This window comes from Somniosus microcephalus, chromosome 32, assembly GCF_052327205.1.
Source record: "Somniosus microcephalus isolate GS21.2 chromosome 32, FLI_Smic_1.0, whole genome shotgun sequence".
NCBI lineage: Eukaryota > Metazoa > Chordata > Chondrichthyes > Squaliformes > Somniosidae > Somniosus > Somniosus microcephalus.
Window position 1 is genome coordinate 1,653,583 of NC_141018.1, and position 24,898 is coordinate 1,678,480.

At 49.4% G+C, this 24,898-nt stretch overlaps 1 protein-coding gene across 1 annotated transcript in view; it reads right to left on the minus strand.

Moving 5' to 3' along the window:
- Nucleotides 1-11,566: 11,566 nt before the first annotated feature.
- The window catches only part of LOC147097237 (putative G protein-coupled receptor 139), a 35,649-nt gene continuing 22,317 nt past the window's right edge, over nucleotides 11,567-24,898 (minus strand). The window contains exon 2 of the mRNA XM_085972012.1: nucleotides 11,567-12,468. Within this exon, the coding sequence (XP_085828138.1) occupies nucleotides 11,567-12,468 (902 nt within the window). The remainder of the gene's footprint in view (nucleotides 12,469-24,898) is intronic.

A 24,898-nucleotide genomic window follows, 5' to 3' on the forward strand; every position in this document is an offset into this window, starting at 1 on the left:
TGTTTCCCTTTGTCTGGGTAAACATATAGATGGCCTTTATCTACAGGCCGATCTGATCGGATCTGCATCCAATCTATATGTATGGGGCTCTGCCTGGTTTCGTTTTCCCTGAAACTGCCTTCCAGAACCTACTGTGGGCTGAATCCACAAAAGCTGTCTGGGGACTGCAGGAACCATTTTAAAGTGTCCCAAAAGCTGGTCACGGGGTCTGGCGGCCATTTTGTGTGCCCCTTTTTCTGGGCTTCTTTTAAAACAGTTTTTAAAAGTTAAGGCCTTTTCTGCCAATAGACCCTTACAGGACAATGTTCAATTTTGCGAATTCTACATCTGTGACTCCCGGTGTGGCGTCTCTGTAAGTACAGACCCAATCTGCGACACTCCATGCGGAGTCTCAGTAACTACAGTTCCGCTCTGTGATTCCCTCTGTTATGTTGCTGTAAGTACAGACCCACTCTATGACTTCCCCTGTGGTGTCTCTGTAAGTACAGGCCCACACTGTGACTCTCCCTGTGGTGTCTCTGTAAGTACAGACCCAATCTGTGACTCTCCATGTGGCGCCTCAGTAACTACAGTACCGCACTGTGACTCCCCTTGTTAGGCTTCTGTAAGTACAGACCCAGCCTATGACTCCCCCTGTGGTGTCTCTGTAAGTAGAGACCCACTCAGTGTCTCACCCTGTGGAGTAGCTGTAATTACAGACCCACTCTGTGACTCCCCTGTTGAGTCCTTGTAAGTACAGATCCACTCGGTGACTCCCAGTGTGGAGTCTCTGTAAGTAGAAACCCACTCTGTGACTCCCAGTGTGGAGTCTCTGTAAGTACAGCCCCACTCGGTGACTACTTCTGTGGAGTGTCTGTAAGTACAGACCCACCCTGGGACTCCCCTTGTGCTGTCTATGTAAGTACAGACCCACCCTGTGACTCCCCCTCTGCAGTCCCTGTAAGTACGGACCCAATCTGTGACTCTCCACCCCCGCATCTATGGAAGATTGGAAAATTATTGCAAGCCCTTCCGCTATCTCCTCCACCAATTCCTTTAGCAACCTGGGATGTGAGCCATCTGGACCAGGCGCTTTGTACACTCTAATCATACCCAGCAATTCTAGTACAGCCTGTCTATCAATTTTCAGAGGTTGTTACACAAATTTAGTGCCCATGGGATGGGGATAATATATTAGCATGAATTGAGGATTGGTTAACGGATAGAAAACAGAGAGTAGGAATAAACAGGTCATTTTCGGGTTGGCAGGCTGTAACTGGTGGGGTACCGCAAGGATCAGTGCTTGGGCCTCAGCTATTTACAATCTTTATTAATGATTTGGATGAGGGGACCAAATGTAATATATCCAAGTTTGCTGATGGTGCAAAGCTAGATGGGAATGCAAGTTGTGAGGGAGATGCAACAACGCTTCAAGGGGATATAGACAGGCTAAGTGAGTGGACAAAAACATGGCCGATGGAATATAATGTGGAGAATGTGAAGTTATCCGCTTCAGCAAGAAAAATAGAAAAGCAGAATATTTTTAACTGGTGAGAGATTGGGAAAAGTTGGTGTTCAGAGGGACCTGGTTGTCCTTGTGCATGAATCACTGAAAGTTGACATGCAGGTGCAGCAAGCAATTAGGAAAGCAAATGGTATGTTAGCCTTTTTTACAAATGGATTGGAGTATAAGAGTAAAGACGTGTTACTGTAATTATATAGGGCCCTGGTCAGACCACACCTGGAGTATTGTGTACAGTTTTGGTCTCCTTACTGTAAGGGGTTTTTGATCGCAGAGGTTTCTCTCTCTAGAGGCCTCTCTCTCTTGCACAGTAAAACCTTGAGTGGTTCGACCCACTCGCCCCTTAGATTCTATACTCTGGACTTAGGGGCAGGAACTACAATGTAGAGAAAACTCTTGTAGACCAAGTTTGATGAAACGAAATGAAATTTTATTGCATAAGGAAAAATAAATCAAATGCAAGCAGATAAGAGAGTACATGGGAGGGAAAAACACAAACAAATCATAACGACACAATACTAACTAAGGCAAATACAGGCATCTTATACTCTACAAAGATCATCATGAAATAAAGAAACACACGGAACATCGAGGGATAACAACTCATGTTAATTATACCCTTAAATATCCATCCCCTTAAACCTATCTAGATCTGATTGTGAAGGGCCAGAAACATGCTCACCAATCCAACTAGGAAGTGCAAGGTTTTGAACCAGTCTGCGTTTGATCCTTTCAGGCGTCCCGTCTCCACGTGGATCGTGGAGCCCCAGCGAGCTGCACCACACCTCTCTCCTGAGGTGGGGATCGGGGGCGGCTGGACACCGGCTGGTTCTGGATGTCGGCGGGGTCGAGTATTGTCAGCTCGACCCTGGGCCTTCTGCTGGCCTTCACATAGGTTTCTTCAGTTTATTTTTGTCTCTGCTCCCGAGCCGGGAGAGGGCCACTCGTTTTCGTCAACGGCCCGGGGTTGGTCGATGATCTCCCGATGTTTGACCCCAGGGCGGGACGCCGGCTCAAACGGTCTTCTTGATGGCGGCTTAGTCTTCCTCTTCTTCCTCCAATGGTGGAGAGGAGTTCGCTGATCTTCTCCCAAACCAGCTCCTCTTTACCCAGCTCAAAAGCTGGACCGGCTGCCAACGCTCCAGGGCTGAGCTCGAAAAGCTGAGGCTCACCCCACCGCTCCGAAGAAGCTCCGACTCCACTCCAACTCAACTCAACAACCGCCGAATTCAACTCCTCTCAACAACCACTCCTCTTCCAATTATACTTTTCCTTCAGAAGCTTCCACTTCCCGCCCAAAATCAGGTTAGTCTTTGTTTTACTTTTGGCGGGCTGGGAGCACAGCGGGGTAGTTATTATATTTTAAAATATTTTCGATGGCCGGTAAAGGTCCATCTCTGGTCTGGAATGACCTTCATTGTTTTTAATGTCCTGCTGATCTCGTTATCTAGTCCTTGGTGCTGTTCTCATGAATATGAAATTGTCCCCTTTTGTCTGGGTCAACATTTAGATGGCCTCTGTCTCCAGGCCGATCTTGACTTGATCTGCATCTAATCCATATGTATAAGTGGGGGTCTGGTTTCGTTCTCTCAGAAACGGCTTCCAGAACTTACTGTGGGTTGAATCCACAAAGCTGTCTGAGGATTCACAGGAACCATTTAAAAATGTCCCAATAAGCCGGTCACATGGTATGGTGGCCATTTTGTATGCCCCTTTTTCTGGGCTTCTTTTAAAACAGTCCTTAAAAATCATGGCCTCTTCTGCCATTTGACCCTTTATAATATAAAGTTCAATTTTGCGAATCCTACACTCCCCCCTGATGATACTGTAACTTGCTTGAAGTATCATAATTCTGGGTGAGCAAAATTTTCTGACTTTCCACAATCATACCATCCCCAGTATTTACCTATCTATGACCCCACGACACATGCATTTCCCATTTCAGAAAAATCTAGTGTACATTAAGCATCTATAGATGGCAATACCTTGGAGTTAAAATCTGACAACTTCCTTCCAGGCGTGGAGGGGGGCCTTATACCCCTACATCACCTAGTGCATACACATTACCCTTTTAATAATAATCTTCAATAATAAAATAAAGTACACACACAAAAATTACAATGCACATGAATACATATCAAAAATAATACAGAGGAGGGAGGGAAATCTTTATCATTATACAAAGCAACAAAAATCTAAACGGGTGTCTCTTCTTCTACCCGCACATAATACTCCCTCCATTCCCCTCTATTCTCATACTTTTGCGAATGTTTGACCTTTTTACAGTGTACAAACAGTAAATAAACTACAATGATAACCTGGCACACTACAAGAATGTGGGAGGCTATCCTAAACCAAGAAGGGACTTCTATATTAGTGAACAGGTCCCACCACGGTGAGGTCACTATGTCCAATATGTCTGCCCCTAACTCTAAAGTCTTCTGCTCCAGTGTGTAGAAGTGTTTCTGTGAAACAACAACAGCTTTTAATATCTTGGTGAGGTGTTCAGGGAGAGGGGGAATGTTATACCCAAAATGTGCAGCGAATCATTGCAGATCGGTGAAATTCTCTTTAACAGTGATGTGAACAGTGGAAGGTTCAGGGATGGGGACAATTCGCTCTTGGGCCACTTGAACTTCTGCCCTGTGCTTGAAACAGAAGCTGCTGTCACTCACCGGACACCAATCTTGCTGTCCATGCTGGTAGTGGGGCGCTGCAGTGGTGACACAGTATGTCCCACCTCCTATATATGCCACCTGCGGGGGCACATGGCCTTGTGCTATTGCCTCCATGGTGCAATTTATAGGCTTTGCACCAGCAGTTCTGAACCCGCACTGTGGTTTTGAATGGGTATTCAAGTGCTGGGGACACAGGATGATGTGTGCTCCCCGGTTCCGGCACCCCGAGAGGTTGGTACCCGTCATTGCATGCTCCCATCGAATGACGTAAGGTGGGACCCCTGTGTAGCGAATGTGCGCACCCCCCTGAATGACTCCAATGTGCTCCACCCTGTATACCGGGGCAGGTTTTGCTGTCTTTCCCATCACCGGCATTCTTACCACTATACCCATAATGCTGTGATTAGACCATCCACAGTCCACTGGGACTGGGTAGGCCTCTGAAGCTAGTCTGAGCTGGCACGGACTCAATGCATTCTCAGAAGGGTGGAGGGCTGCGAGGTGCTTGTTGCTGATCCAGGAGGGGACTAAACCTTGTTTTAGATCCTCCAGGTTACTGCGGCCCTCGCCCAGTAACCACGGCCCGTATAGCACACAAGCTTCGTTCTGCGCAGCCAGATCGGACGCGTTCCGATCCTCCCTGATGAGAGCTTTTACCATTCTGGCATGTTTCTCCAGCTCAGCTATAATCTCTTTTAAGTGTAGTGTCATGGCCTGGTCCTCATGTAACTCAGAACCCACTGCCTTATTCTCGTCAGTCAGTATCTTTCTTAACTGTGTTTTCAAACCATTGATCTGGGTTTGCAGCTCCACATCATCCAGTGTGTTGATGACAGAAGTTCCTGCATTAAAAGCTGTGAAAATATCATTTACTGCACCCCTCCTTTGTCTCCCTACTCTGTCCAAGACCTCATGTGGTGTGGTGTACAATTCGTCTCTGTCGACATCGGCAAAGTCGAATTCGTAAAACTGTTTAAACATGTTTGTTAACAGGACCTGGTATAATTGCTCCATTTCCCTGGGGCACCACTCTGGCAATCATACCTCGGTGAGGTTTAAAATCACCGAGGCCACCGCGTAGTGGACCCCTTGGTACAGTACCTGACCTGTGGGTACCAATACCAATCCGTTCCCGGGTCCGTTTGTTGTGGTGGGGCACCCTTCCTTGAGGGCTTTAGCTACCGGAATTGTGGGCAGGGGCTTGCGGGGTCGGGTGATGAGCTCAGTGGCGTTTACTGGGATCTGAGAGTATGGGACTCCGCACGCCCGTGTGCTGACGTCCCACCTCATTCCTTGTCCAGCATCCTGCCACTGTCTTTGGAAAAAGATGGAGACGCCTGTGGGGCAAGCGCGTTCTGGACCCCACATACAGATGTAGATCCCCTCATTTGGTTCCCACCATTTGTCCCAACAGACACTCAACCCCCCCATGAGTTCCCGTAATAGTCCGATGGGTGTTGTTCTCTCCCACTCCACAGTGGAGTTCTTCATGGTGCTGCTCAACTTGCGCAGCCACCACCAATGATCCAAAGGTACCCGTCCATTGCAAACAAGGCAAATCTTCCTCCCAGCGGTGACGCTGATCCTGGGTGCGATGACCCTCACCCTGGGGCACATCAGAGACGTTTCCCTGTATGCAAACCCCATCTGGCTGGAGTATTCAGTAGAGTTCGACCCCAGCCAGCCTGGCCATCTTCCTTCATGGAAGTAGACAGCAGTCTCTTCAGCGTCCCGTGGGCCGGTTCCATCAGTCGTGATGGGGCCTCTGTTGCCAGAGCACCCGTAAATTGTGGAGTCCTTGGTGCGGCCCCGATAGGCCCAGCTCCATCCGATCGTCATGAACGTGACGAGGATCCCTCTCATCCTTTCTGGCTCCTGTAACAGATTAAACAATATAGCCAGGCTCCCGAGAGATTCTGGCTTGGGTGATGGCATGATCGGGTCTTCCGACCTCGATCCAAACTACACACTTACTGGGCGGATTTCAAAACTACTTAAACTCTAATCACCTTAATATTTACACACCTTAAACTTCAACTTAAACTTAACTTATGTACAGCGCCGTCCGTCCCCGGGTGGCTTGCCTAATCCCTGATTGGACTGCAGCTCGCCGCTCCCTGTGGCGAGGCTGCAGTGACCTGTGGCTTGGGTTCCCTGCAGCCTTTTGCTGTTAATCGGGGACTGCGTTTTGTCAAGGATTTCTCAAGTCGGCGTTTACTGGGAGCGGGGGACTTGGGCCAAGGTTTTACCGGCTGAGGCGTTCGAGTCGACCTGCGAAAAGGTACTTTGGGCATGGCTCCCTTAGCGAGTGGACCTCGGGTGGGACCTTAGCTCTCACAGCCCGTGGCTCTTCCATGACTGTGGGCTTCGGCTCCCTCCTCTCAGGCTCCGCCCCTTTGGGATTTGGGTCTGTGGCAGACGACTCCCCCTCACCTGTCCCTGCAGGTGGAGGATCTCCGCCCCCAATTTCTACCTCCCCCACGCTCGAGTCGAGGGCGGGACCTCCGTCCTCCAACTCCACCTCCTCCAGAATCGTGTCGAGGGCGGGACCTTGTTGTTCGGGCCCCTCCTCGTCCGAGTCCCAGGCCATCGGGGAAAGCTCCCCCGAGGTGGGCGGGACAGCTTCTCCTTCCAAGCAGGCTACAACGCCAGCTTGTGTGGTCTGCGACTCATCGCACGCCTCAGGCTGAGGATCTTTACCCTCAGACCTGGCTTCGGTTGCTGATGCTCTTGCACCCGGTTTAAACAGTTTGCACCGTCTTATGTGAAACCACTTGTTGTGTCGGGACACCTCTACTGCGTGAGTGGCATGGACCGGTGGATTTTTCACCGATTCCGGTCTATCCTCCTGGTCTACGGCTCTCTCGCCAGCGCATAGGGTTAGACCCAAGAATTTTACTTCTCGCTGGCCAACCCGCGCCTTCCTTGGGTTTTCCTTAACACTCTCTATCTCTTCCACATTCGTACCCGCTCCCCAGAGACAATGATTTCTCAGGTCCACGTGGATCCCGTGGGCCACCAAGAAATCAGACCCCAGGACTCCCGTTCCACCTCCCACCTCCCACTTCATTAGTGTACACTTCCACATGGTGCGGAGTGGTCCTAAACGAATGGAGAGGGGAAGGGAATGTGCACCAGCCTGTTCTTCGCCCGTGAAGCCCGACAGGAGGTATGAGACCCCGGTGGATAGAGGCGAAGCAGTGGGGTTATCTGCGTGGATTACGGTGCACGATGCTCCCGTATCCAACAGATAGGTCCCTTTTACCTCCTCCACTTCCATCTCCACGAGGGGTCATCTCCATACATCATATCGCAGCGCACACAGGTAGACGGGCTGCGCTGACTCTAGTCATTTGGGCACAACGGTCGGGGTTTCGGGCATGACAAGACCGGTGGTGACAGCTATTTTCTCCTGTGAAATCATCAGAGACCGCATTGTCTCTATGATTGACTCAATCGCAGCGGGATCCATAACTGCACCAGCTCCTTGTGCTGGGGCAGGAGCTACGGCTTGGGTTTGGGCTGGTGCTGGGGTGGCGGTCTGGGCTTGGGCTTGGGCTGCGGGAAATTTCCCTTTATTATCCTTCCACGGATTTCTACAGTCCTTGTGCCAATGTCCATCCTTCCCACACCCGTAGCAATTGAGCTTGGCTTGGACAGGGCGATTCCCCTCCTGACGCCACTCCTTCTTGCTTGGGGCTGCGGGTTTTGCCTCATGCACCTTTCCCTTCTGGGGAGCTGTTTCCTGACCTCTACAATTCTTGTACGCAACATTTAGCTAACGGAGCACCGTCTCCTCCATGACACCGGGACCTTGGGGATGAAACCACGACCTGGCTAGGGCCCGTATCTTTGGCAAGCTGTTGGTAACCAAGCAACGGAGCCAATGAACCCGCTGTTCGTCGTTCATTGCAACCCGTTCAGGCATACCCGGACAGCTGCGTCGATACACTGGCCACAGCCTTTCTGTGAAAACCCGTGGGGGTTCTCCAGATAGTTGCACGGTCCCTTCCACATGGTCGAACGGACTACCGTCGTCCACTCCCATTACTTCTAAAACTTCCTCCCTGAGATCCGTATACCCTTTCCGTCCCCTCTTACTCTCATCTGAGAGGCACTGAAGGATTGTGGGATCCTGTTCCTGTTCATCACAGTTAATGGCTGCTGTTTCCTCTATCTCCCTGAAATGAATCGAGGGATCTCCCTTTACTGTGAGTCGTGTGAGGTGGCTCACCATGGACCTTAATTGCGGGGCAGCGTAGGGCACCACGAGTTGGTTCTGGTGGGGTCAGACATCGCCATTGCGGTGTTGGGACCGAACCTCTGGTGCCGAGTGGGACACATTGGTTCCGGTCCGGGCTTTGCTACCAGTGGTTGTTCTTTCTCACATTCCACCTCATCTACCTCCTCTTTTACCACCTCCTGTTTTTCCGGCCAAGTCTCACTATAGCTCAGCGGTTCTGCCGGCTCGGTGGCTGGTACCACAACTACCTCAGCTGGAATCAGCTGTTTTGATTCCTTTAAAAAGTCCATGTGACTGGCTTTCGGGCTGACGAGATACACCATGCCTTTTGCCTTAACCAGGGCCGTTCCTAGGTCCTCTATGGTCTTTTGGCAGGGGCCATGGTCTGTGCTCTCAAACCCGTGCTCGAGGGCTAGCTTGTAAGCTGCCTTAAGCTCCACTACTCTCTCCTCCTGCGCTCTTAGCTGTTGTGCGAGGCGGGCGCTTTTCTCCCGTATCCTCGTTTCATTGATCTTTGCCTCAGTAACCTGGCACTCCAGGTACTCTATCCTAGCCTGATGTTGACTAGCTACCACTTGGCGTTCCTGATTTAGCGCTTGAAGCGCTGTGATGAGTTTTTCCCCACCCATGGCCTTTTCCTCTATCTCTGCTGCCTGGGTTGTGATCCTGGCTGCCTGTGCTGCAACGACCCGGTCCAAGATCTGGACCTGCTTCTTGTACCACTTCAGCCACACTGCCTTCTCCACTGACTTCTTATGCTCTTTGCTCTCTGTCCACCTGATGGCTGCGCCCACCGGACGCCCATCCAGTAAGAGATCGGAAATCCACTGTTTAGTGAGATTTACCTTGCCAAAGACATAATCCGCTGTCCTCTCATCCATTGCATTTCGACCATTCAAACTCGGATCTACTACATTGCAATCCTGCTGCCAGAGTCCTGCCGCGGTCGCCATTTTCTGTAAGGGGTTTTTGATCGCAGAGGTTTCTCTCTCTAGAGGCCTCTCTCTCTTGCACAGTAAAACCTTGAGTGGTTCGACCCACTCGCCCCTTAGATTCTATACACTGGACTTTGGGGCAGGAACTACAATGTAGAGAAAACTCTTGTAGACCAAGTTTGATGAAACGAAATGAAATTTTATTGCTTAAGGAAAAATAAATCAAATGCAAGCAGATAAGAGAGTACATGGGAGGGAAAAACACAAACAAATCATGATGACACAATACTAACTAAGGCAACTACAGGCATCTTATACTCTACAAAATTCATCATGAAATAAGGAAACACACGGAACATCGAGGGACAACAACTCATGTTAATTATACCCTTAAATCCACCCCCTTAAACCTATCTAGATCTGGTTGTGAAGGGCCAGAATCATGCTCACCAATCCAACTAGGAAGTGCAAGGTTTTGAACCAGTCTGCGTTTGATCCTTTCAGGCGTTCCGTCTCCATGTGGATCGTGGCGCCCCAGTGAGCTGCGCCACACCTCTCTCCTGAGGTGGGGGTCGGGGGCGGCTGGACACCGGCTGGTTCTGGATGTCGGCGGGGTCGAGGATCGTCAGCTCGACCCTGGGCCTTGTGCTGGCCTTCACATAGGTTTCTTCAGTTTATTTTTGTCTCTGCTCCCGAGCCGGGAGAGGGCCACTCGTTTTCGTCAACGGCCCGGGGTTGGTCGATGATCTCCCGATGTTTGACCCCAGGGCGGGACGCCGGCTCAAACGGTCTTCTTGATGGTGGCTTAGTCTTCTTCTTCTTCCTCCAATGGTGGAGAGGAGTTCGCTGATCTTCTCCCAAACCAGCTCCTCTTTACCCAGCTCAAAAGCTGGACCGGCTGCCAACGCTCCAGGGCTGAGCTCGAAAAGCTGAGGCTCCCCCCACCGCTCCGAAGAAGCTCCGACTCCACTCCAACTCAACTCAACAACCGTCGAATTCAACTCCTCTCAACAACCACTCCTCTTCCAATTATACTTTTCCTTCAGAAGCTCCCACTTCCCGCCCAAAATCAGGTTAGTCTTTGTTTAACTTTTGGCGGGCTGGGAGCACAGCGGGGTAGTTATTATATTTTAAAATATTTTCGATGGCCGGTAAAGGTCCATCTCTGGTCTGGAATGACCTTCATTGTTTTTAATGTCCTGCTGATCTCGTTATCTAGTCCTTGGTGCTGTTCTCATGAATATGAAATTGTCCCCTTTTGTCTGGGTCAACATTTAGATGGCCTCTGTCTCCAGGCCGATCTTGACTGGATCTGCATCTAATCCATATGCATACGTGTGGGTCTGGTTTCGTTCTCTCAGAAATGGCTTCCAGAACTTACTGTGAGTTGAATCCACAAAGCTGTCTGAGGTTTCGCAGGAACCATTTTAAAATGTCCCAATAAGCCGGTCACATGGTATGGTGGCCATTTTGTATGCCCCTTTTTCTGGGCTTCTTTTAAAACAGTCCTTAAAATCATGGCCTCTTCTGCCATTTGACCCTTATTAATACAAAGTCCAATTTTGCGAATCCTACATTACCTAAGGAAGGATAGACTTTCCATAGAGGGAGTGCAACAAAGGTTCACCAGACTGGTTCCTGGGATGGGGGGATTGTCCTTTGAGGAGCGATTAAGTAGACTAGACCTATATTCTCTAGAGTTTAGAAGAATGAGAGGTGATCTCATTGAAACATATAAAATTCTTACAGTGCTTGACAGGGTAGACGCTGGGAGGATGTTTCCCCCCTGGCTGGAGAATCTAGAGCCAGGGGTCACAGTCTCAGAATAAGGAGTCGGCCATTTAGGACTGAGATGAGGAGAAATTTCATCAATGAAAGAGTTGTGAATCTTTAGAATTCTCTACCCCACAGGGCTCTGGAGGCTCAGCCTTTGGGCGCATTCAAGAGAGAGAGATCGATAGATTTTTCGATATTAATGGAATCAAGGGATATGGGGATAGAGCGGATAGTTTATTTTGAGGTAGAAGATGCACCATGATCTGATTGAATGCTGGAGCAGGCTCGAAGGGCCCAATGGCCTAGTACTGATCTTGGTTCTTATGTTGTTATGTTCTTATGTAATCTATATTACTGGCACCACGGGGGAAAGTGCATCAGACGAAATATGAGGTAGGATTGAATTCTGATGCTGCAATTCCTTCTCTTCTTCTCATCGTTTAATGAATTTTACAATGAGAATAAAAGGATATTTCACCACATTCTTCAACTGCTCTCTGAACTTTGTCTGGGTCACGCCATAAATACAAGTGTTTGTACAACAACTCAGGAGCTGCAACATGAATCCCAATTCTTGTACAAAATCAGGCAGAGTGATAGCCTCATACCCCAAATACCACATTCGTGACCATACAGAATACAGCATAAAGACAAACCATAACAGGATGAAATTCCCTGAGATAACCAATAGTAAAATGATGGATTTCTTTCGGCTCTCCATCTCTGGGTCTCTGGGTCTGTCCTCACTGCTGGGACCCCGGAGTCTCCTGCGGGCTCTGCTGGCCACTAAAATGTTTCTGACGGTGACACCATTGAGCAGCAGAATCAGAACAAATGGGACACATGGGGTGAGGATAAAATGCAGGGACTCAATTGTTGCCCAGGCCTGTGATTCCCGAACATCATATGTTACATCACAAAACCAGGGCATATTCATAAGCCAAAATCGACCTGTCAGCATAAAATACCAGAAAATGTTCTTTAAACAGCTCAGCACTGTCACTGTTCCCAGAATCACAGCCGCCGTTTTCACGGTGCAATATTTAGTTTTCAGCTTCTGGCAACAAATGGCCACAAATCGATCAAAGGTGAAAGTGACGGTGTACCAGACAGAACAGTCTGTTGCTGCATACAGCAGGACAGCGTGGATATTACACATGCGGATGGACAGCACGAAACGAAACTGTTCCCTATAAATAATCGGAATGTGCCTCAATATCAGATCGAGGATAACGACCAGTAGATCTGCCGCAGCCATGGCCACCAGGTAGCAAGTGACACATTTGGAGAGACCGCATTTTCCCCGAGACAGGATCGCAATCGTCACTAAGTTAACTGTGAGGAAGGGAAATTAAGAGGGAAAATATACATCAGACTGGAAGGAAAGTTATCAGTTTTATTGAGATTTGCAAATGTGTTACTGTATCCAGTGATTTATTGGAATGATTGTACCTGTGACAGGGTTATCTGCTGAAGAGAAGAATTACTAGTCAATAAAATCAACCATTAAATGGAAAATAATATTTAGGATAAAATAACACATGTGGATAAGCACTTTATTAGAGATCCGTTAAAGGTCACTGCTGAGCTGACAGTTTCTTTCATGCTCCAGTAAAAAGAGGTGAATGTTGCAGCAAACACCCCAAGAGCTAAGCTTCTGTTCGGGGAAGTATAAATTGGCTCAGTGACTCTCGGTTAGTGCGGGGGAATCAACCAACGTTTCTGCCCCTGAGCTTCAAAGCGTGTTCGTAGGTTACTGTGGAGGATTCAGCTCCGGTTCCTGCTGCTTATCATTACCCAGTGACCCTGGGTTAGTGTGAATGAATCAGTGCCGTTTCCCTGATCATTACACAGTGGCCCTGGGTTACTGTGGGTGAATCAGCCCAGGTTCCTGCTCCTCATCATTAACCGGTGACTCAAGGGTAGTGTGGGGGAACCAGCCCAGGTTTCTGCTCCTGATCATTGCCCAGTGACCCTGGGTTAGTGTGGGGGAACCAGCCCAGGTTCCTGCTCCTGATCATTAACCAGTGACCTTGGCGTAGTCTGGGGCAATCAGCCCAGGTTCCTGATCCTGATCAATAGCCAGTGACTCTGAGTTAGTGTGGATGAATCAGCCCAGGTTCCTGCTCCTGAACATTACCCAGTGAGGCAGGGTTTGTGTGAATGAATCAGTGCCGTTTCCCTGATCATTACACAGTGACCCTGGGTTACTGTGGGTGAATTAGCCCATGTTCCTGCTCCTGATCATTAACCAGTGATCCTGGCGAAGTCTGGGGCAATCAGCCCCGGTTCCTGATCCTGATCAATACCCAGTGACCCTGGGTTACTGTGGGGGAATAAGACCAGGTTCCTGCTGCTGATCACTAGCCAGTTGTAATGATATCAGCAAATAGAGATGGTATTTGCCTGTTCGATTATGATGCCTTAATTGCATGTATTGATTGCTTGTGCCTGACCAGCAGAGGGTATGTGACCGAGAGAAGCAAGGCAGTTAGTTTGGTTTCAGTTTTGTTCTAGATGCAACACTAGCATGGTGTCTCCTGTAAAAGCTGTATAAAAGAGTTGAACAGACTTTAGATTAAAACTCATTCTCTTTCATAAATGTCTCGTCATTGAACCCACAAAGAAATCAATACATGGTGTCAGAAGTGATTGAAAGAGATGAAGAGAAAAAACCTGAAGTTAAATCAGCTCTCCACAAATTAGCAAGCCAAAAGAGAACATCGTTGCTTACCATTGGAAAATAGCTAACGAAGTGAAAAATGGAAGGTTTACACCCACCGGCGACGCTTCAGTTGACAGGTAATGTGGCTGAAAATTGGAGAAGGTTCAAACAACGTGTGGGGTTGTATTTATCAGCAATCGGAGCTGACGAGAAAAGTAATAATAAGAAATCGTCAGTGTTCTTACATGTCGTGGGTGATGAAGCGCTGGATGTGTATAATAATTTCACATTCGCTGCTGATGGAGACAAAATGAAGCTAGATAAAATAATGGAACAGTTTGAGGCCTACTGCATACCTAAACGTAACGTGACGTTTGAGAGGCACAGATTTTTCACATGTGTTCAGAAAACGGGTGAGACTATTGATCAGTATGTGACTGAACTGAGAAACAGAAGCAAATCGTGTGAATTTGGGGGACTGACAGACTCGCTGATAAAAGACAGACTGGTGTGTGGTATTCCAGATAATGGTCTAAGGGAAAGACAGCTAAGAGAGCAAGATCTAGACCTGGGAAAAGCCATAGCACTGTGTAGGGCTACAGAGTCATAGAGTCATAGAGTTTTACAGCACAGAAAGAGGCCCTTCAGCCCATCGTGTCTGCGCCGCCCATCCATCCCTGTCCAGTCTAATCCCATTTTCCAGCATTTGGTCCATAGCCTTGTATGCAATGACATTTCAAGTGCTAATCCAAATGCTTCTTGAATGTTGTGAGGGTTCCTGCCTCCACCACCCTTTCAGGCATTGAGTTCCACATTCCAACCACCCTCTGGGTGAAAAAGTTCCTCCTCAAATCCCCTCTAAATCTCCTGCCCCTTACCCTGAATCTATGCCCCCTTGTTATTGACCCCCCCACTAAGGGGAAAAGTTCCTCTTTATCTACCCTATCTATGCCCCTCATTATTTTGTACACCTCAATCAGGTCCCCCCTCAGCCTTCTCTGCTCCAAGGAAAACAACTCCAGCCTGTCCAGCCTCTCTTCATAGCTGAGGCGCTCCATCCCAGGTAACATCCTGGTGAATCTTCTCTGCACCCTCTCCAAAGCAATCACATCCTTCCTATAGTGAGGCGACCAGAACTGCACACAGTACTCCAGCTGTGGCCTCACCAGCATTTTGTACAGCTCCATTATAACCTCCCTGCTCTTATATTCTATGCCTCGGCTAATGAAGGCAAGTATCCCATATGCCTTTTTAACCACCTTATCTACCTGCTCCGCTGCCTTCAGGGATTTATGTACATGTACACCAAGGTCCCTCTGACCCTCTGTACTTCCTAGGGTCCTACCACTCATTGTGTATTCCCTTGCCTTATTTGTCCGTCCAAAATGCATCACCTCGCACTTTTCAGGGTTAAATTCCATTTGCCACTTTTCCGCCCATCTGACCAACCCGTTTATATCGTCCTGTAGCCGGAGACTTTCCTCCTCGCAATTTACCACCCCACCAATTTTCGTGTCATCTGCGAACTTACTGATCATACCTTTTACATTCTCATCCAAATCATTTATGTAGATCACAAACAATAAGGGACCCAGCACCGATCCCTGAGGTACCCCACTGGACACAGGCTTCCAGTCACAAAAGCAACCTTCGACCATCACCCTCTGCCTCCTGCCACTCAGCCAGTTTAGGATCCAACGCGCCAAGGCACCCTGGATCCCATGGGCTCTTACCATATTGGGGAAGTTGAAATCCCCCACTATTATTACCCTATTATTTTCGCACTTCTCTGAGATTTGCCTACATATCTGTTCCTCTATCTCCCCCTGACTGTTTGGGGGCCTATAGTACACTCCCAGCAAAGTGCTTGCCCCCTTTCTGTTTTTAAGTTCTACCCATATGGCCTCATTAGAGGAACCCGCTAATATATCATCCCTCCTTACAGCAGTAATTGACTCCTTAATTAATATTGCAACACCCCCTCCCCTTTTACACCCCCCTCTGTCTCGCCTGAAGATTCTATACCCCGGAATATTGAGCTGCCAGTCCTGACCCTCCCTCAACCATGTCTCCGTGATAGCAACAATATCGTACTCCCATGTGTTCAACAACAACTTCAGTTCATCCACCTTATTTGCAAGACTCCTTGCATTAAAATAAATGCCTTCCAGCCCTGCCATATTCTCTTTTGCCTTCACATATTTGCTCTGCCTTCCCAGCTGACTTGTTTTTCCCTCTGTATTTGGCTGTAAATCACCCCCTACTATAGCTCCACTCTGTACCCCAACCCCCTGCCAAGTTAGTTTAAACCCTCCCCAGCAGTGCTAGCAAACCTCCCCGCAAGGATATTGGTTCCCCCCTGGTTCAGGTGTAAACCGTCCGACTTGTACAAGTCCCACCTTTCCCAGAAGCAGACCCAGTGATCCAGGAAACTAAAGCCCTCCCCCCTGCACCATTCCTTTAGCCACGCATTCATCTGTTCTATCTTCCTTTTCCTATACTTACTAGCACGTGGCACCGGGAATAATCCAGAGATTACAACCTTTGAGGTCCTGCTCCTTAATCCTTCACCTAGCTCCCTAAATTCTTGCTGCAGGACCTCATCCCTCTTTTTACCTATGTCGTTGGTACCAATGTGGACCACGACCACTGGCTGTTCTCCCTCCCCCTCCAGAATGCCCTGCAGCCGCTCAGTGACATCCTTGACCCTGGCACCAGGGAGGCAACAAACCATCCTGGAGACTGTGAAGTTGCAGGCAAAGGAGCTGTTCAGTGACAATAGCTGCAACGTGGATGCAGTGAGAATGAACGGACATGAACCATTTAACAAAAAGAGCGCCAATGTGAAAAAAGAGGTGTGGCCAGCGAACAAAAATGAAAGGGACAATTGAAAGTCATGTAGTCGATGCGGTACACAGCATCCACCAAGAAAGTGTCCAGCATATGGTAAAACATGCAATAGTTGCAACAAGAACAACCATTATGCCCGTTGCTGCAAGAACCAAGTGCAACAAAGCAAGGTCCATACAGTAGATGAAAGCGAGATAGAGGAATTCTATGTAAATGTTGTGTCTGAAAACAAAAAAGAAGAAAGAGACTGGATGTTGACACTAAAAGTGAATGACATACACATTCCATTTAAATTGGATACTGGAGCACAAGTTAATGTGATATCAGAGACTGATTTTAAGAAAATTAGACCCAGCACCAGACAGATCTTACCAGAAGGTAGGCGCTGACCTAGTCGCATGTCAAGGGAAGGACTATCTTGTAGTCACAGACTATTACTCCCTGTATCCAGAGGTTTGTAGACTGTACACCACCACTGCAGATGCTGTGATAACATGTATGAAAGCCATATTCTCCAGACATGGCGTGGCAAGCGAGGTCTTCACAGACAACGGACCCCAGTTTTACAATGCAAGTTTCCGACACTTTGCCAAAGAGTGGGACTTTGTCCACACAACGTCAAGTCCTCACTATCCACAGTCCAATGGACTAGTGGAAAAATCAGTCCAGACAGTGAAAAGACTGATGTGCAAGGCAAAAGACAGTGGAACTGACTTCTACCAAAGCATGCTTGTATACCGCACAACACCGCTCGAGTGTGGTAAGTCATCAGCCCAACTCCTGATGGGACGTCGGCTAAGGTCAAACCTACCCATCCCGGAGAACCTCCTGAAAACAAAAGAGGGGGAGAAAGTGAGGAAGTTCAAAGAGCAACAGAAAGAAAAGCAAAAATATTACTATGACAGAGGAACACAAAACCTACCTGAACTCCACATTGGTGACCAAGTAAGGTTCAAAGACAAAACAAACACATGGACTCAGAAGGGAACTGTCCTGAGTGAAGTTCAACCAAGATCATACACCATTTAGACAGATGAGGGTGCTGTTCTGAGAAGAAATCGTCGAGATCTTCTCATGGGACCAGCCACAGCAGGTCAAGAGACTGATATTGTTGAACAACCTGATCACACAGCTGAGAACACATCATCTGAGGCAACAACTCAGATTCAAGGACAATCAATCAGAAAATCCTCAAGACACGTGAAGCCTCCTGAGAGACTCATTGAGCAAATTTAAGGACTATTGTTATAGAAGGAAGTAATGTTATCTTATTCTTTCTTCAAGTTCTAGTGTATTGACATATTTCATGTGAACACACAAAGCAAGGTTAAAAAACCTTGATCATGATAATGATAATGTAAGTTCATTAAGTGTTACAGTTAAAATGCAGATTAATACAAAGAAAACATGTTGTTAGTTAAAAGTAAAATACTTTTGTTTTAAGAAAAGGAGATGTAATGATATCAGCAAATAGAGATGGTATTTGCCTGTTCGATTATGATGCCTTAATTGCATGTATTGATTGCTTGTGCCTGACCAGCAGAGGGCATGTGACCGAGCGAAGCAAGGCAGTTAGTTTGGTTTCAGTTTTGTTCTAGCTGCAACACTAGCATGGTGTCTCCTGTAAAAGCTGTATAAAAGAGTTGAACAGACTTTAGATTAAAACTCATTCTCTTTCATAAATGTCTCGTCATTGAACCCACAGAGAAATCAATACACCAGTGACCCTGGGTTAGTGTGGGGGAATTAGCCCAGGTTCCTGCTCCTGATCATTGCCCAGTGACCCTGGGTTAGTGTGGGGGAATAAGCCCAGGTTCCTGCTCCTGATCATTACTCAATGACTCTGGGTTAATGAAGGGGAATCAGCACCGGTTGCTGCTGCTGATCATTGACTAGTGACCCTAGGTTAGTGTGGGGGAATCCGCCAAGGCTCCTGCTCCTCCTCATTAACCAGTGACTCGAGGGTGATGTGGGAGAATCAGCCTAGGTTCCTGCTCCTGAACATGAACCAGTGACCCTGACGTAATTTGGGGGAAGCAGCCCAGTTTCCTGATCCTGATCATTATTTAGTGACTCTGGGTTTGTTTGGGGGAATCAGCCCAGGTTTCTGCTCCTGATCATTACCCAATGACGCTGGCTTAAACTTGGGGATTTAGCCCAGGTTCCTGCTCCTGATCATTACCCAGTGACCCTGGGTTAGTGTGGGGGAATCAGTCCAATTTCCTGATCCTGATCATTACCCAGTGACCCTGGTTTAGTGTGGGGGAATCTGCCCAGGTTCCTGCTCCTGACCATTACCCAGTGACCCTGGGTTAGTGTGGGGGAATCTGCCCAGGTTCCTGCTCCTGATCATTACCCACTGACCCTGGGTTAGTGTGGGGGAATCTGCCCAGGTTCCTGCTCCTGATCATTGCCCAGTGACCCTGGGTTAGTGTGGGGGAATCAGCCCAGGTTCCTGCTCCTGATCATTACCCAGTGACCCTGGGTTACTGTGGGGAATCAGCCCAGGTTCCTGCTCCTGATCATTGCCCAGTGACCCTGGGTTAGTGTGGGGGAATCAGCCCAGGTTCCTGCTCCTGATCATTACCCAGTGACCCTGGGTTACTGTGGGGAATCTGCCCAGGTCCCTGGTCCTGATCATTATCCAGTGACCCTGGGTTAGTGTGGGGGAATCTGCCCAGGTTCCTGCTCCTGATCATTGCCCAGTGACCCTGGGTTAGTGTGGGGGAATCTGCCCAGGTTCCTGCTCCTGATCATTACCCAGTGACCCTGGGTTAGTGTGGGGGAATCTGCCCAGGTTCCTGCTCCTGATCATTACCCACTGACCCTGGGTTAGTGTGGGGGAATCTGCCCAGGTTCCTGCTCCTGATCATTACCCACTGACCCTGGGTTAGTGTGGGGGAATCAGCGCAGGCTCCTGCTCCTGATCATTGCCCAGTGACCCTGGGTTAGTGTGGGGGAATCAGCCCAGGTTCCTGCTCCTGATCATTACCCAGTGACCCTGGGTTAGTGTGGGGGAATCTGCCCAGGTTCCTGCTCCTGATCATTACCCAGTGACCCTGGGTTAGTGTGGGGGAATCTGCCCAGGTTCCTGCTCCGGATCATTACCCACTGACCCTGGGTTAGTGTGGGGGAATCAGCGCAGGCTCCTGCTCCTGATCATTGCCCACTGACCCTGGGTTAGTGTGGGGGAATCTGCCCACGTCCCTGGTCCTGATCATTACCCACTGACCCTGGGTTAGTGTGGGGGGGAATCAGCCCAGGTTCCTGGTCCTGATCATTACCCAGTGACCCTGGGTTAGTTTGGAGGTATCAGTTCAGTTTCCTGCTCCTCATGATTTCCCTGTGAACCTGGATTACTGTGGGGGAATAAGCCCATGTTCCTGCTCCTGATCATTATCCACTGACTCTGGGTTAGTGTGGGGGAGTCAGCCAAGGTTCCTGCTCCTGTACAATATCCAGCGACCTTGTGTTAGTGTGGGGGAATCAACACAATTTCCTGCTCCTTATCATAGCCCAGTGAATCTGCCTTAGTGTGTGGTAATCAGCCCAGGTTCCTGCTCCTGATCATTACCCAGTGACCCTGGGTTCATGTGGGAAAACAACCAAGATTCCAGCTCAGATCAATACTCAGTGATTCTGTGTTAGTTTGGGGCAATCAGCCCAGTTTCCTGCTCCTGATAATTGCTCAGTGACCCTGGGTTAGTGTGAGGGAATCAGCCCAGGTTCCAGCTCCGGATCATTACCCGGTGACCCTGGGTTAGTTTGGGGAAATCAGCCCAGTTTCCTGCTCCTGATAATTGCTCAGTGACCCTGGGTTAGTGTGGGGGAGTCAGCCCAGGTTCCTGCTCCTGATCATTACCCAGTGACCCTGGGCTGGAGTGGAGATTTCGGCCCAGGTTCCTGCTCCTGATCATTACCCAGTGACCCTGGGTTAGTGTGAAGGAATCAGCCCAGGTTCCTGCTCCTGATCATTACCCATTGACCCTGGGCTGGAGTGGAGATTTCGGCCCAGGTTGCTGCTCCTGACCATTCCCCAGTGATCCTGGGTTAATGTGGGGAAACAGCTAAGGTTCCAGCTCCGGATCATTACCCAGTGACCCTGAGTTAGTGTGGGGGAATCTGCCCAGTTACTTGCTCCTGATCTATACCCAGTTCCTCTGGGTTATGAAAGGATTCGCAAATTTCACGTCTCCCCTGAAGATTTACTTCTGGCTTATTGGAGAAACCCTGGCTGGACTGAGTTTAAAATCCAGGGCTCCAGGGCCCAACGAGATGGCTACGGTCAACCTCATGGCCAAGGCCTGCAAAGTTCAGGTTTGGACTGACAAAGAAGGAATGTTCCAGAAATGAGAAGGAAGACAGGCCTTCTGCATTTATGTATGAGAAGCAAACAGTGGCATTCAGGCCTCTGATTAAAACCCATCAAGGCCGTTTGCACAGACAATCAACGGGTAATAGCTGCATTCAGACCTTCGTTAGTTGACTTCAACACTGTTTGGAAACGATCAACGGGGCATTAAAACTGGAATGGCCCCATCACAAGAGCAGTTACACAAAGGAAAACACTTATGGGACGTTTAAAGACCAATTAACCGGCCATCCAGGTCAATGGGCCCAGGCCGGTTTCCTTTGTATCATTTTCAACACATTCAGGTCAGACAAAGAAACAAGCTGATCTGGCGAGTGATAAGGGCTCCCAGAAAGGGGTATAAGTAGTCCCTCGGGAAGCCATATCTCTCTCTCTCTCTCTCTCTCTCTCTCGCCTGGACTCCGGTGCCCTGCCTTACCATCAAGAAGGTCGAAGATGAAGAGCCCGTCCAAGGGAAGCAGGATACCCGCAGTTACATTTTAAATCACTGGGGTATCTCTGCTCTGGGTGATGAAAACCCTAAAGACATCGGCAGGCAATGGGGCACGGGGCAGGCGTTCTAATATCCGAGACTGGTGAGCATAAACTTTCTGGCTCATCGCAAGACAACTTAGATAGGTGTAAAGGGTGGGAATTAAGGGGATTGCTAAAATTGTCATTTTAGTCATTTTTCCTCGATGTGTCCATTTCTCCTCCCCCGCTAAGTGTAATTGTGTTACATACATAGTGATTTTCTCTGTATAGTGTTTATTTTTCTCTATTTTAATAAACATTGGTTTCCTTTGCACCAAACCACTGGTCTCGTTTTGTTTATATCGCTGCTCGTAATAAGTCTGGTGGTCAGAACCAGAGGGGAAGTGATTCAAACCGCACAGGGCTGGAGCAGCTCAGATACGCCCGACTAGCCAGACACAAACCCCAAACCAAAACCCCCTACAGAAATGGCGACCGCGACAGGACATCGGCGACAGTATGCGATATAACAGACAGTGGTGCGGAGGGAGAAACCGTAATGGAAGAGAGGTTGTCCACTTATGTGTGTAGAAAGGTTAATATCGCCAAGAAATGGGTGGGCGCTATGTTAAAGGCCGAGCGTCCCATAGACGCCGCCGCCCAGTGGACGGCGAGTAAACAGCATAAGAGGGCAATTGAAAAGGCAGTCTGGTTAATGTGCTATAAGAAGCAGGTCCTAGTGCTGGACAGGGTTGTAGCAGCACAGGCTGCCAAGCTCAAGAAATTGGCCCTAGAAATGCAGGATAAGGTTGCAGCGGAAGAGAAGGTGCTAGTGGCGCTTCAGGCTTTAAGCCAAGAAAGAGCGCAGACGGCCAAGGAACACCAGGCAAAAGTAGAGCGTCTGGAGGCCCGGGCCGTCGAGGTGCAATGGGAAAATCAGGCAAGGGTAGAGCGCCTGGAGTACCAGACCGCTGAAAGTAAAGCCAGTGCTAGGCGCAAGATGGAGCACTTAGAATACCAGGTTAGAGAGGTGAGGGGCAGCGAGATAAGGCTGCAGGACACAATTTGCGACCTTACTCAAAAATTAAAAGAGCAGGAGGAGAAAGTAATGGAGGTAAAGGCAGCATACAAGCTAGCCTGCGACCGGGGGTTCGAGGAGGCAGATCACGGGCCCTGTAGGGAGGAGATAGAAAGCTTGGGCATGGCCTTGTCGAGGGCGAAGGGCATGGTATGCCTCACCAGCCCGAAGGCGGGCCAGTCGGACTTTACCAGCAACCCAAACCGAACCGTCCCACAGGCAGCACCCAGGACAAAGTTGGCCAGGGAATCAGAGGTCCCACGGCCGCCACCCACAGCTCCGAGTTTTCAGGAGTTCTGGTAGCAAGGGAGGGTGGAGGATGAAGTGGTAGGGGAAGCACAGCAGGCCCCGCTAGATAGGCCGGGACCAGGACTGGTGTACCCCCTCCGACAACGGAGGTACGGCCCGCCCGTTGATGACGAGGACCCAGGGGCAATCCAAAATCAGTTTGTGGTGCCGCATGGCACCCAACAGCTCAGGGTTATGGTTAGCCACATCCCCAAGCTCACTGAAAAGGGAGGCCCCTCTCTGCACTTCAGGGAGATAGAACAGGCAGCGTGCGTCAATGACTGCGATGACGCAGAGCAAGCTAAGATGCTGCTGTTTTCTCTGGGGAGTGATCTCCTCCAGACGCAATCTGATGAATGTAAAAAGGGGCAGAAGGATTATGAGGATTTGAGGAATGAGATATTGGAGGCCGTGGGACTCAATGACGGGAGTCCGTTCGCCCGGGTGGAAAAAATGGTACAGCTCCCAGGGGAGTCCCCGCAGGCGTTCGCAGACAGGCTGTGGCCAGTCTACCAGAGCGCATGCCCGGGAATGCCAGCGCAGACATTACTGAACCAAGTCCAATTGACCCACTGGCTCCGTTGTCTAATGACACACTGCCTGCCCCAAATCCAAGCCCAGGCTGCGGCCTGGTTTGACCCCAGTAGCCCCCAGACCACCGAGGAAACGGTGATCCGCCAGCTCACTATAGCATTTAAAAATATGAGGGGTATCGAGACGCCCCAACCCAAGGGAAAAATCCATGAGGTTAAACCTGGGAGCCAGAGTAAGAAAGAGTGGCACCAGGAGGGGAACCGTCCCTCCCAGACTAAGTTAAACTGTTACGGGTGTGGGAAGGATGGCCACTGGTGCAAGGATTGTAAGAATCCCTGGAAGGAGAATAAGGGAAAGAATTCATCAGCCCCAGCCCAAAAGGCAGAGCCAGGTATCCCTCCTGCTGCGATCGAGCCACTCTTGGAGTCGATACGATCTTTCTTCCTGACCAACCAGGGGAAAATAGCAGCCACCACCGGTGTTGTAATCCCATCAGCCCCATACAACCCACAGCAATGACTAGTGCCAGCGCAGCCTGTCGACCTGTGTCCCCCAGAAAGACACACACAGGAAGAGACCTCCTGTAAAATGGAGGAATACCTGCGGTGCCAGGTTGCGGAGGCTAAGTTAGTTGAGCAGGCTTTAAGGGAGGAGAATGCTAGGTTAACAGTGAGGGCTGGCAATTTAGAGGGTCAGCTAAGGGTTTTTAAAATGGTTCATGACCAGTGTGAGTTGTTTAAGCCGGAGGCAGGGAAACAGGCAGCTGGGATTCAACCCGAGATTAGAAATCCTCAGCCCGCAGCGGGGACGCGCACGCAGGCTGCACACGCAGGCGCAGTCGCGTGCATCAAGGGAAAAGTTCCCCAGCACTTTGTCCAGACCACTCCCCCTCTCTTATGGGACTCCGAGGAGAAGGAGCCCGAACTAGATGGTTCCGAGCCCGAACCAGGTTTTGAGCCTGGAGGGGCAGACCCTCAGCCACCGGCAGCCGGTGGCAAGGGATTGCCCGTCCCCAGTTCAGGTTTCGGAAGGGAGGGACCCGAGGGAGAAGGCCCCCAGCCAGCGAGGACTGTGACCCGAGCCAAGGGTCCGCTCGCCAGGGTAGCCCCACCGGTAGCACTCCCCAGGAGGTCTCCTCGGCCACCCCAGCCAAGAAAGGTATGGTCACCGACTCCCCAGCTTAAAATGACAACCTCCCGAGTTAAAGAGAAGTCGGAAGACAAAGGTCCCCAGCTAGCAGCTACAGACTGCAAGGGACTGGAAGTGCAGGTCAGTGCAGCCACGCCGCAGGGAGCAGCCTGTAGCAGCCCAAACAGAGTTTAGGCTGGCCGCCCGGAGACGGGCGGCGGTTGTATATAGTTTAGGTAGTTTAATTTTTAAGTTTATATAGTGTTAAGTTTAGAGTGTTTAATTTAATTCTAATTAAGGTGATGGTTAGCTTTAAGTAATTTGCTCAGAGTGTGTACATTTGAGTCGAGGTCGCAAGACCCGACCATGCTTCACCCAAGCCAACAAATCTCTAGGG